Genomic DNA, 13,704 nt, shown 5'->3' with positions numbered 1-13,704 from the left:
AAAAAAAAACAACCCAGGGGTGGGTAAGAGTATGGGGCAGGGGTGTGGCCTGCTTGTTACAGCGGTTGCTACCCCTAATTGAGCTGGATGTTCACTTGGATGCAGATACGGCGCTGCTCTCTACATTGGTGATGGGGTGGAGGGAAATTGTGGTGGGGTGGAGGGGAATTAGGGCTGGAGGGAACTGGAAGCCAATAGTAACAGGTGGGAGAGAGAAAAAGGGAAATAAAAAAATGGAAAAGTGCGTAGCTTGCTGGGCAGACTGGATGGGCCGTTTGGTCTTCTTCTGCCGTCATTTCTATGTTTCTATGTTTCTATGAATGCCATAAAATGTTAAAGTAGTAAGAGGAAACTCATGCAAAACCAATAAATGAAGAAGTGTCAACTTGACAGCGTTCAGGTACAGGATATGGGAAGCTTTCTTTTGCCCCCAAATGCCCTCATTCTGAAGGAGAAAATACTGGCAGAAGACAAAAGATGCTTGAGCATAACCATTTCAAAAGGTGAAAAAAAACTATTATGTATATATATGTACATAGCTTAGTCCTTATTCAGCGGCTACTCAGCTCTTCTTGGCTTGTCTCTTGTATTCATTAAATGGAACATCTCTTGGCACTGTCCAGCAATATCTGCAAGCACTGAAAGGCTCCATTTGCCCTGATACCATTTTTCCATTGCTACAGTGCCCTGGTGAAATTGCTCGCCATGCTCATCGCTCACTGCTCTGCAGTTCAGTGGAAAAAAAAAAATCTAGATAAGAGTGCAAAAATGTACCTTTAGTGACATGTTACAGCCTTGAGGAGGTTTTCTATCAACTCCTTGTACTTTGTCTGCCTTGTTTTTTTTCCAAGAAAATTTGTTACCACTCACTGGAAGGCTTTCCATGCCATCTTTTCCTTTCCTCGTAAACCAGTCATAGACTTATTCGTAGAGTCACTCAAAAATGTATATTAGTCATTTCTAGTTTAATTTGAGATCCTTTCCCATCTCAACCCACTTATCCTTCGCAGACTCCAAGTCAAAGGTCATACATACTGACGCATTAGTATATCTTGAAATCTAAATCCAGTCAACAATTTTAAGCATCATTTTTGTTCTCAGTGACCCAGATTTGGTAAAGTTTGACTGCATTCATTTCAGAAGTATTTTGGCTGTAGAGCAGTGACATCGGAGTTAGCCAGATAAGTTTCCCAGGTAGCTCATCCCCCACCCTGAAATGCCCCTACGTTTTCCGGTTAAGTTTTAGCCAGATGAGCGCCGGCTCTGTTGAAATTTTGGCATTTATCTAGATAAGTCAGAAGTTACTGGATAAATGCCTTTGATCAATCTCAGAATGATTCAAATAACAATGGGAGTTAAAAAAAAAAAAAAAAGGGAAAAAAATGATAAAGTGATAACAATAAGTTGCAGGTTGCGGAAAGTACAATATCGGGGACAAGTCTCAGGTTTTGGTGCTGGCTCATGTTACCTCTGATCAGATTTAATTTGTCTTGGTGGCAGGATATCAATATTTTGCTGCTGTTGCTGCCATTTCTCCTGTTTCCCCCAGGATTATACAGAGTTTTTCCTGCTCATTCTGTTGTGAGAAGCCTTTTTGATTTTCTCTGTCAGCTAGTAAATGTTTATATGAAGTAGCTAAATCCGAAGTGTAAAACATCGCCCAATCAGAAAACCTCTCCTCTGTGAGCTGTTCTCTTATAGGCACAGAGAGTGGGGGAAGATCCTTCCCCCCCCCCCCCTATTTACATAGGTAAGGTATCACTGCCTCTCAAGTTCAGACTCTTATTTACAGAGCTATATTATGAAAAGATTAGGGATGGTGGGGGGTGGAGGTTGTGCTTCTCAATCTTGAACTGCCGCTTGATAAACTTTCAAGCGTGAAATGAAGGGTATATTTAGAAAAAGCAATGCCAAGTAAACGTATAGCAAACAATCTACAGCCCACATAGTCACATAATACACTTAAGGCCGACTTAAAATTGTGATGGAACACCCTGTGAGGGAGGTTAAAGCAGGGACTGTAGTGGAGCAGCTGCTCTGTGCTTTGATTCTTACCACCTGGTGACAAATGTAGCTGAATTTGTCAGAAATTAGAGGACAACGGTTACAGTACTTAAGTGCCAGAGAAACTGAAGCCTAGATTTAAGCAGGGGGTTATTAATTGCTATATATCGTACAAACCTAATGAGAGAATGTGGATGGATTTTGGGGGGCGGGGCACGTGCATGTGCAGCTACAACCTTGATTTTGGAAAGACTTTCAATCTACAGTGCACTATAGCCCGCATATTACACTCGAGGCCGACTTAAAATTGTGATGGAACATGCTGTGAGGGAAGTTAAAGCAGGGACTGTAGTGGAGCAGCTGCCCCGTGACTTGAACCTTAACTCTCTGGCCTGATTTTATCTTGACAAGTTGCCTGTATTCTTCATTCTCCATAACTGGACTGGGGCAAGGCAGTCCTAAATCATGGCGTGTCCTTACCAATCACCATCCAGTAAGCCCTCACCCATAACTGAATGCCACGGTGATTGCAAATTTCAATTTTCGTGCCCGTCTTTGATTTAGGAAAATAGCAGTTAGCTAAAGGTGAGTTTCATACAGTGCTGCTACATCCACTCAAATCCAGGGGTTTAAAAAACAACAGGCCCCCACCACCAGCACCGCCCATCCTGAACTTTGTGAAATCAGGAGCTGGAGTCGCTATAAGGTAGAATGTTGTCTAGCATTAGTTGCTTTTAAAGAATGCAAGATAATAGCTGCAGTTTCCTGGTATCAAATTGCAGCTTTAAAAAAAAAAAAAAAGAGAAAAAATTGAAAGCTCTCTAGCCCCCGCTTCGGAAAAGCTCTTCTGTGCTAGTATCCACAGCAACAGTGGAGCAGTCTGCAATTCTGGTGCAAGAATCTCTAGCAGGGACTCCTGCCAATGCAAACAGCATGCATCAGCTCCACGGCGCTAGGCCCCTTCCCCACTATGGAGGCGCTCTCTCAATGCTGGGACCTCCTTCTCCTCCAGGCAGAGGCACGCTGAAAAAAGTTCACTCTTTCCATTTAACCCAAGGGTTGCCATTCTCAGGTTCCCAACCGACTGCCAGGCCTGTGCTATTTTTCTTAGAAGGCATACATTTTTGCCCGTTAACCTGCAGGTAAATTTGATCTCTGCCACCAGGCACGGTTCAGACTTGTTTTGAGTAATAAGTCTAGCACGCCTGTCTCCTTAACCCCATTGGGGCTTTATAAACACGCACAGCGCACCTCCCAGGTGGTGTATGGAGCAACAACCAGTATAAAATTAAGGAAACAATTATAATTATCCTGGATTTGATTTGTGTTCTGGGAAGAGGGAGAGAAGTAAAAAAATGAAATGCCTGTGGCATGTCAGACCCCTGCTGATGTAAAGGAGTGAGTCACACCCAGATACAAGATAAGAGAGTAACCACAGAGACAAGACTGGTTTTGATCTTAAGAAGAGTTTTTGGCAACATATTTTTAGAAACCAAAAGGAGATGAATATAAGTGAACACAAGTTTATTTGTGCACTATGAAAGCAAAATTTCAGTAACCACGTGTGGTCCAGGCAAATCTGGATTGTTGGCAGACTGAAATTGCATTTTACTGGATCTTCAGATGAGGGAAGGGACTTATATGGTCTTGAAAGCTCACACATAGTTGTAATAGAACCAATCATGATATAGTGCAACAAAGTGCATGTAGCATTATACATACATATACAATAGTCCCTGCTCCATGGAGCTAACAGTCTAATCAAGACATAGACAAGACAAATAAGAGGTTTTGGATTACCTCGAAATAGTTAAAATCAAAAGACCATGAGTATGAAGGCTTAAAGTTCACTTTTGAAATCCACCTCTGCTTTTTTATTCAGATTTAGTATATGTGTAGAGCTCTGCAAGGTTTTATTACTGTTTGTTTTATTCTGTTTATCTTGTTTGTCTTGTTTATTTAGTTTGAGTTATGCAGTAGTTTGATTTTGGCTGGTTAGGTGTCAAAATTTTATCTTATCTTTTTTTTTTTTTTTTTTAAATAATCATCCTGTGTGGTCCAAAAAAGTTTCAGCTTGGTTATTTTTAATTGTATTATTGATTTTGATTGTTTTTATTTTAAACTATGAATGATATGCATTTATGTATTGCTGTAAGTAGTATGGAGCACTTGTTTGGATAGGCAAGGCATAAATTTAACTAGATAAAAAATACAATACGTTTTTAGGAAGGATTTAAAGTTTGGTAAGAGAGGAAGCATGATGCATCCATTCAAGAAGGCTATTCCAGACATTTGATGTAGTAAGGTGAAAACACAGAACTGAGACAGTGGGGAAGGGTAGAGGTAAGAGCAGTTTTCCCTATAAATGAAGTCTGCAAAGAGAGGCGTATGGTGAAACAGAGTGTCTGCACTTCTGCATGAATACAAGCAGTTTAAATTGTATGTGGAAGCAGACGGGGAAGCCAATGTAGTGATTTCAGAAGAGAGGTTTCATAGTCGTAATGGCTCAGAAGTAGATAAGAATTTAGAACAGACTGCAATGAGAAATAATCACTCAGTGGGAACAGGCTGCAGCAGTACCATGCGCTCAGGCTAGCGCACAGGTTAACCCATGGTTGGGTGCGTATTTTGGACGTGCGTCTATGACCCTTTATGCAATAAGAGGATTAGCGCATCCAAAACGTGCATCCAAACCAGCACATAGCTAATAGCACTCATGACATGTAAATGCCACGTTGATGAGGCCATTAGCTATTCCCCTCTTATGTAAAAAAAAATTTTTACTCTCAAAAATGAAAGCCAGCTCTGGAGGAGCCCCAAAAGTTAACAGAAAAGCAGAAAATGCTGCTTTTCTGTAGTTCCTGGATTAATGAGCGTCCATTTTCCTAATCCGTGGTTGTGCACAGATTAGGAAAACAGATACTTATAAAATTGAGCATCCGTTTTTCCTAACCCACTCACAGCCACTTCCTCCTGGGCGCCTTTTTACATAAGAGGGGAATAGCTAATGGCCTCATCAACGTGGCATCAACTGGGGACGCAGTTTCCCCCTAGCTCCTCCTTTTTAATGCATCGGGCGCACGTTAGAAAAGCAGGCGCACAATCATGAGGCCCGCACACCAATATTGCATCTGCCTGAAAGCGGGAAGTGGTAAGAGAGCAAATTAAGGGCTCTGGTAGTATGATAAGAAAGGGTGGGACAAATTGTGGAGGTCTTGTAGAGCAAAGAATGGCATTTAGCAGTGTTGTGAATGTGCACAGAGAAGGAAGGAGAGGCATCAAAAAGGACATCCAAGGTAAGGGCTGAGAGGACTGGGAGAATGATAATGTTATTCTCAGTGATCAGAAAATGGGGGAGGGAAGACGTTTGTTTTTTTTTTTTTTATAGCTTGGTCCAATTAAAGGTATCACAACCTGCAGAGTCCAGCGTGAAGGCAGAAATGTTGTCAAAGTAGCATTGCCTCTTGGTGGTAGCTTAAAACATGAATACTGGGAGAACACATGGATCCAAAAGAGAGAGAAATATATCTACGTTAAAAATTCTATACAGAAATAAATAATATAGGTATGACACCTGATGTTTGAAGGAGAAAAATTGTTAATGCAGTAATATTCAGTGTATATGCTGTGAGAAACAGATGAACAGCATGTTGAAGAAGGGGAGAGAATCACTGATCAACATCTTGAGGAACTCAATGACAAATTGATGTTTTAAGAATGAATTATGGTACCATTATAGATCTCCTTTACTCAATCTGTCTATAAAGTACTCCAGATAGAAGAACTCATGTCACAATGAAAGTGGAACTAGAGGACATGCCATAGTATCTACAGGCATCCATGTCATGCTGAGGAAATCTACAGAGGTTATTGGAGGTTGAGAAATTATAAACATTTGGAAGGAAATGCAAACATTAATTGGCGCAACAGCCTTCCTGTGTAAATGATTCTTTACTGTACCTTGATACGATGGAGCAAACATTCTTCATTCAACAAGAATCTTACAGTAGGGGTGGGCAAACCTCATCGGACCTGGTTCAAAATCCATGAATATCTGATTCAAATGTTCTCTTACAATCAGATTCAGATTTGGGTTAGTTTTAAGATGGCTGTGATTTTTTTTAGTTTTATTTTTTGTTGAACCATCCAGAGGAACTCCCACAGGTTTTGGATTTCTGTGAGCATCCACAGATTCAGAATACTTGGGCAGTGCATGAATGTTTGATTGCTTCAAATACAGGATAGAGTCTGTGTCTAACTAATTCAGGCTGCACCATGAATGGGTCAGATTAAATAATAAAGTTGTATCAGGAATGGCGTGCATTTATCAAGATTAGAGACGTGAGGTCAAAATCAAACCTAGTGAATTCTGGCCTGCTTCAATAGAGACACTTCTGAAGGAAAGGACAGTGATCTATCTGCAATGCAGTGGGTTGCAGAATCCGAGACAACAGGTTTTTTTGTTACCAAAAGATCATGTCAGGCAAATGTGATTGACTTTTTGATTGAGTGACTAAAGAATTAGATCAAGGAAGCGCACTTGATGTGATTTATCTGGATTTCTAAAATCGTTTGATACGGTCCCACATAAGAGGCTCGTGAATAAAATGAAAAGCCTAGAAATGGATCAGAAATTGGTTGACTGACAGACGACAGTGAGTAGTCATAAATGGAACGTACTCTGAGGAGGGAAGAGTGATAAATGGAGATTCTCAGGGATCAGTTCTGTTTGATGTTTTTTGTGAGTGATATTGCTGAAGGGTTAGAAGGAAAAGTTTGTCTTTTTGCAGACGATGGTAAGATCTGCAACAGAGTGGACACACCTGAAGGAGCAGAGAAAATGAGAAGTGATCTAAGAAAACTTGAGGAAATGTTGAAGGTTTGGCAGCTGGGATTCAGTGCTAGGATAGTGCAGAGTCATGCTCTTGGGGGTACAGAAATCCAAAAAGGTTGTACGCAATGGGGAGCAAACGTCTGATGTGCCCGAACTGGGAAAGAGACAACGGAGTGATGTCTGATGATCTCTGAAGGAGGTAAAACAATGTGACAAGGGAGTGGCTATGGCAAGAGGGATGCTAGGCTTTTCAGAGGGTTAACCAGCCAGAAAAAGGAAGTGATAATGACCCTGTACAGGTCCTTCTGAGACCTCATCTGGAGTACTGCCTTCAGTGCTGGAGACCTTATCTCAAAAAAGGATAGAGACAGGATTGAAGCAGTCCAGAGAAAGATGACCAAAATGACGTGGGGCCTGCGCCAAAAGAGTTATGAAATGAGATTGAAGGACCTGAACATGTGTGCACTAGAGGAGAGGAGAAATGAGACAGGGGTAATATGATACAGACTTTTAAATGCCTGAAAGGTATTAATAATGCACATAAATGAATCTTGTTTTGGATGGAAAGAAAACTGTAGAACAAGGGGTCATAGTATGAAGCTCCAAGGGGGTTGAGTCAGGACCAACATCAGAAAGTATTTCTTCTCGGAAAGGGTGGCAGATGCATGGAATGCCCTCCTGGAAGAGATAGTGAGGATAGGGACAATAATGCAATTCATAAGGGCATTACATAAGCACAGAGGATTCCTAGTTGCTAAATGATAGAGACGAAGAAGAGGATAACCCCTATTGACCTGCAATGTGCAACAATTACCCTAAGAATAAAATGCAAACAAAAAAGCTTGCTGGGCAATCTGGATGGACCACTTGGGTCTTTTTCTGCCAACATTTACTATCGGGCCGATACAGTAAAGTCCGCGGGAGAGCGGGCGAACGCCCACTCTCCCAGCGCGTGCACAGGCCACTCTCTTGTGCGTGCAATTCAGTATGCAAATTAGGCCCGGCCCGGACCGGAGCGGCGGCTGTCAGTGGGTTTGACAGCCGACGCTCAATTTTGCCGGCGTCGGTTCTCGAGCCTACTGACAGCCACGGGTTCGGAAACCGGATGCCGGCAAAATTGAGCTTCCGGTTTTCGATCCACGAGCCGTGGACAGACTTCAAATTTTTTTTTTTTACTTTTGGTAACTTTCGGGACCTCCGACTTAATATCGCCATGATATTAAGTCAGAGGGTGTACAGAAAAGCAGTTTTTACTGCTTTTCTGTGCAGTTTCCTGGTGCCTGAAGAAATTAGCGCCTACCCAAAGGTAGGCGCTAATTTCTGAAAGTAAAATGTGCGGCTTGGCTCATTCGGAGCGAACTGTACTGTATCGGCCCGTATGTTACTATGGCATTTTCAGATTTTCCAGATTCACAGCAAATGTGTGGTGAAATCCCACCGATTCCACGTGCATTCAGGAGCTGCATCAAGTCTTCCTGCAGTGGACCGTGTGGATCAGGGGAATCTGCTTAAACATTGATGCAGAGTCTACCAGTTTTGCGGAATCCACCCACATCATACTATTTTTTTTTTCACTTTCTTATGGGTTAAACAACCTAGTTGGTGAACTTTTAAAAGAAAACTCAAAACCAACAACAACAAAACCCCCCAAGGTGCCCACCTTTAAACAAGATTACAGTGGGGCCGATGCAATAAAAGTGCGAAGAAAGCGGGCGCTGAACAGTCAGCGCCCGCTCTCTTAATGTGCCCCAGTCACCCCCAATGGGGGCGCCATGCAATATTTAAATTAGGGGGTCGCGTTAGGAAGGAGGCACCTCCTTGCTAACGTGAGCCTGATTGGTTTTCCTAACTTGGCTGTCTGCCGATTTTAATGAGATTGGTTTTCCTAACTCTGCTGTCTTTTAGGTAATTTCTTTAAGCATTTAAAACAAGTACAGAAAAGCATTGTTTTCTGAGATGCACATGTTTTGTTTTTTTTTTGCATCGCAGTGAATGCCTAATAGCCTCATTCACATGCATTTGCATGTGATGAGCGCTATTACATTCACTCCGCGTTGGACGCTAATCCCCTTATTGCATTAGGGGATTGATTAGCGCCTATTCAACCCGCGTCCGTCTGCGGCCTGTGTGTCCTGGGTCAGTTCTGTTCATTCTGTCCCCACCCCTCTCTCCCATTTAATCTGAAGAGGTTCACGAGTCTCAAGTTTAAAACGTCCTTTCCCATGACCTCCTGTTCCATAGGTCTGGGTCCCTGGCACCTAGCATTTGTTGAGGTTCCAGCCTTTTTTTTTTGGCTAAGATCATATACAAGGTCTAAGTCATGAGCTGAGGATAGTCCCACCTAGCTCAGATGGAGAAACCTGTACAAGTCCCACCCCACAACTCTGGGAACACCAAACTGTTTAAACACTGGCCAAACGGTTAGGATTAAAAAAACAAAAAGAAAAAGAATTGCCATTAGTCCTGGAGAAAAATGGCCTTATTTTGTGCTTTTTTTTTTAAATTAAACCATCATAAAAAGTTTGAAGAATATGCAAAAGCTTCGCAGACTATAATACATTTCTTCACGTGTGCTCTAGGAAACTCAGGCCCAACAGCACCTTTGGATACTTGGGTTAGTTATCACAATCCGCAGAGGAGCAGACTTTGGCTGCTCTCGCGGGGAAAAGCCACCTGTGGCCTTGTATATGTTCATTTTTTTGTTTTCGTGGCTCGTCCATCGTTCTCCCATTCTCCACAGTACTGATAGGCAGCACTGCAAACCTCAACCACGGGCTTCAAGGGGTCATCAAGTTCCGTCCCTATCCCTACAGCCCCACTGCACCCTGAGCAACCACCATCTCTAAAAAAAAAAACCCCAAAACAAAACCCCACAGGAAGCAGCGACCAAAACTTATGGACAGCTTTGGAAAACAAATTAAGGAGTTTTAAACTACAAGGACAGAGTTACTGCTGAGGGTGGGGGGGAAAGCCCTTATGGAGCAGAGAGAGAAAAAAAAAATAGTGGTTCCCATCCGTTCTTTTAACTGCTCAGCTTGCTTTCTCTCCCCTCCTCCCCCCTTTTTTTTTTATTAGGAGCGTGCCATCAGCTCTCGCCTCGAAGGGGGTAATGTGACCTTCAGTGGAAGAGCTGAGGGGAAACCCTTACAAAGCGGCAAATGCCTGAGGTGATGCGCGTGCAGGCTTCGCCCGCCCCCCCGCCACAGTGCAGCCTCCACCTCCAGATAAGCTGGTTAAAAAAAAAAAAAAAAAGAAAGCAGGCAGGCGAGCGCGCGAGCGGTGCCAGCACGTCACTTCGTTGGAGGTAAGCACGTGGTGCAGCGGGAGCTTATAAAGGCGCCTCTGCGCGCCGCTCGCGCTCCCTGCCCCGGGAGATCGGGATCTTATCATCTGCTGCTGCTGCCGGGCTCTCGCAGGCACGGGGGAGGGATGGAGGCCAGAGCTCAGCGCCGCCTGTAACCGACTGCAGAGAAACCCAAGCACCGGCCGCTCAGCTCGCAGGCTACTCTGCCTTTCTCTCCCCCCTCCACCCCCTTCCTTGTTTCCACATCAGTTTAATTGCTTGTGATTTGTTTTCTTTTGCTTTTTCCCGGCATGGCAAGAGAACGTCAAAACTCCAGTTACCGGCGTGCTGCCGGCCAAAAGGAGAGCGAAGCGAAGTAATACAGAGCTGGGGCACCCGACAAAAAGGAGAAGAAAAGCGTTGGGCTGTGTTTGATTTGCCTTTTTATCTTTTTTTTTCTAATTGCCTTCAGGTTGCAGTCGCCAGGCTGAAAGGTTTGGGGGGAGGGGGGGAGTTTGTTTTTTTTTTTTCTTTCTTCCCTGGCTTTTGTTTTACAAATTTTTGGTGCCGCTTGGAGCAGTGAGCCGGAGAGGAAGACTTTGACGGGTGGTGAGAGATTTTGGATGCGGCAGCGGGGTGCAGGCAGCCTGCGGGACGAGAAGTAGCATCCGGATCTGTCCCGGTCCCCCCCCCCCCCTTGCTGCCCCCCCCCTTGCTGCCCCCCAGTTCGGGCTCTGCGCTCTCGCAAACCCACGTGCGAGCTGCCCCCCCCCCTCCCCCCACGAGAGGCTCCATCTCTCTCTCCCTATCACTATACGCATTTATGTCGTTGTGTTCCCTTTCGTTTCCCATTTGTTTTCCTTCGCTCGATCGTTGTTTTCGTGCGAGGGATCTCTGCTTTCAGAACCTCAGAGCTCAACCGGGCGCTGACACGCCGAGCATGGGCAGGTATCCTTCCCTGAATCGGCTGCATCTCGTCTAGTTTCACCGGCTGGGACTCTTCTCTTGCCCTATCCCCTCCAAAGTAATCTTATTTTTTTTATTTTTAAATACTTCAGAATTTATTTTCCATCTCTTATTTTGAGTGATTTTTTTTTAGTTCTTTTGGATTTTTTTTTGGGTGTATTTTGTAATTTCCATTTCTTACCACGCCTCTCTAATTTAATTTCTGTAATTTGCACAGTTGACATTTCGTCTTTTATTTTATTTTATTTTTTTTTTACATTTTAATGGTCGCTTTTTTATATATATAAAAAACAAAAAAAATCCGGAAAATGCACTGCTGTATCCTAAGCGTTTTCCTTACCCTGGATCTGGCCATCATGGCTCTCAGCCTATCTACCTGCAGCACCCTCGACATGGATCAGTTCATGCGTAAGAGGATCGAGGCGATCCGGGGCCAGATCCTGAGCAAGCTGAAGCTCACCAGCCCCCCGGAAGAGTACCCCGAGCCCGAGGAGGTGCCCCCGGAGGTCATCGCCATCTACAACAGCACCAGGGACCTGCTGCAGGAGAAAGCCAAGCAGAGGAGCTCCACCTGCGAGAGGGAGAGGGCCGACGATGACTATTACGCCAAAGAGGTTTACAAAATAGACATGCTGCCTTACTACTTCTCGGAAAGTAAGTGGCTGGCTTGCTTTTATTGTTAATTGCCCACAGCCCCCGCTTTTCTCCCTCTCGGTATCGTCCCAGCCCTGGTTTTCCCTCCCGTAGAAATAAGACCCTGGCCCCGGCGCGGCCGTCCGATCGCTCGCTCTCTCACTCGATCAGGTTTGGTTTCTTTTCTGCCCTTTTCGGTTGGATTTCTACACGCAAAGGACTCGTCCCGGGATGGCTTCATCAGGGATGCAGGGCGGGGGACCGGGGAAGGAGAGGGCATGGCAGGGGCGTGTGACTGATAACGCTTTACTCACCTAGGATTTACCCTTGGTCTAGACGAGTTTATAGTTGGGTTGTTTTTTTACTACTACTTAAGTGTTATAATTTTAGATACTTTTTCTATCGGCTCTCTTTATTGCCAGATTGCCACCCCCTCACACTCCCCATTTACCTTTTTTAAAACGAGCAAGCCCGAATCGCCCCTGTCCGTCTGAGGGCTGATCCAGGCTCTCGAGCTCCCCCGAGCATCACCCGAAAGTGCGAGCTCGGCGCCCTTCCGGTTTTGCCGCCGAACTTCTGTGATTTCAAACTTCGTGCGGCCTTGCAAAGGCGCCTGGGGGGGGGGGGGTATCCGATCTCCTCCGGTCCCCCCCCCCCCCCCCGCCGCGCGTGAATCGGGACAGAGCGCACCTCCTTTCAAGCTGGCAAGGAAAAAGCATGGCCCTCTTCAGTGTAGATCGCTTGAGGTCTAGTAGCGGGCGACGAGTGCACAGACCCCCCCTCTGCCCCCCCCCCATATCTCATGCAGCGGGTGCAGCAAGCTCGCCTGCAACGCGAAGCTGATCTGGCACCTCGCAGTGACCAGGGAACGCGGCTATCTTTGGCCCTTTGATCCCCGAGAGCTTCTAATGGCACGTTCTTTCCCCTTATGTTTTATTTTTAACCGGGAGTCGCTTCCCGGCCTCCTCGGTCTTGCCTGCCTCCCCGGGATGGCAGCCAGGCTCGTTGCAGCTGCTTTGGTGGGGTATATAAATGGCACCGGCAGGTACCGGGAGCATTCTAGCGAGAGAGAGAGAATGAGGCTTTATTAGTGCAGCCAAGGGCAAGGCGCTGGGCACCGTCTGTGAAGATGAAAATAACCACGGTGCCCCCTCCCCCGCTGTCCTCGGGAAAGCCTGGGGGACTGTCAGAGCCGAGAGGAAACCGGCCCCTCTCTCTCTCTCTCTCCTGGCATTTCATTTTAGGCAGGAGGCCAGCTTGCAACAGTAAGACAGACCGCTGGACCTTTAGTGGAATAAGTGCATTCACTGTGGCTTGCTCGGTCTTGAGTGTATTATCTGCAAAAAAAAAAAAAACCCCCCAAAACTCCATGCTTGCATTTAACAACCATCAATACAAATCAGGGGGAGGCTTTTAGAAACTTTGTTTTGAGAGGACACAAAAAATAAATCAACAGGTCCAGATTGCAAAAATATAACCGAGAGAGGTGCTTGGGACCGATGGTGGAGGTTGCACCTACCCACCAACAGAGTGCATCACAAGTTTGCTTTCAGGAGGCTATAGATATATATTGTGTGAAGCTTGCAATAAGCAAGAGAACTTTTCTTTTGCTCAGTTGTTATAAGCGCTAAGCATACAACCTTTTCTAAAGACTACAAAACATTACATCCTCGTTTTTATATATATATATATAATATTTTTTTATTTTTTTTTTTGTGAGGGCAAAGCCCTTCTCCCCTTATTAACGCAATGTTAACTCCTCTGATCCTGAATCAGAATGATAAAAAAAACAACTTGAGGTTAGTGGCAATGCAGGGAAGGTCAAAAGCTGGGGAGAGGAAAGCATGGGAAAAGGTCTGCAATTCCTTTTTTTTTAACCACAGTTATTAGCATTCAGCAACTGCCTTCAACCCAAGTATTGCAAATATGTTCTAATTATACCCTTAGATGGCTATTACTACCGATTGCTGATAACCCTTGGGAA

General features: G+C 44.7%; 1 protein-coding gene across 1 annotated transcript in view; it reads left to right on the top strand.

Annotated features, from left to right (window-relative positions):
* The first annotated feature begins 10,188 nt into the window (after positions 1-10,188).
* The window catches only part of TGFB2 (transforming growth factor beta 2), a 176,420-nt gene continuing 172,904 nt past the window's right edge, over positions 10,189-13,704 (top strand). The window contains exon 1 of the mRNA XM_029593183.1: positions 10,189-11,741. Coding sequence (XP_029449043.1) covers positions 11,396-11,741 — 346 coding nt within the window. The 5' untranslated portion in view covers positions 10,189-11,395. The remainder of the gene's footprint in view (positions 11,742-13,704) is intronic.

Source organism: Rhinatrema bivittatum, chromosome 3, assembly GCF_901001135.1.
Source record: "Rhinatrema bivittatum chromosome 3, aRhiBiv1.1, whole genome shotgun sequence".
Taxonomy (NCBI): domain Eukaryota; kingdom Metazoa; phylum Chordata; class Amphibia; order Gymnophiona; family Rhinatrematidae; genus Rhinatrema; species Rhinatrema bivittatum.
Note: the sequence above shows the minus strand (reverse complement) of the source record. Positions and strands in the feature narration are given on the sequence as shown.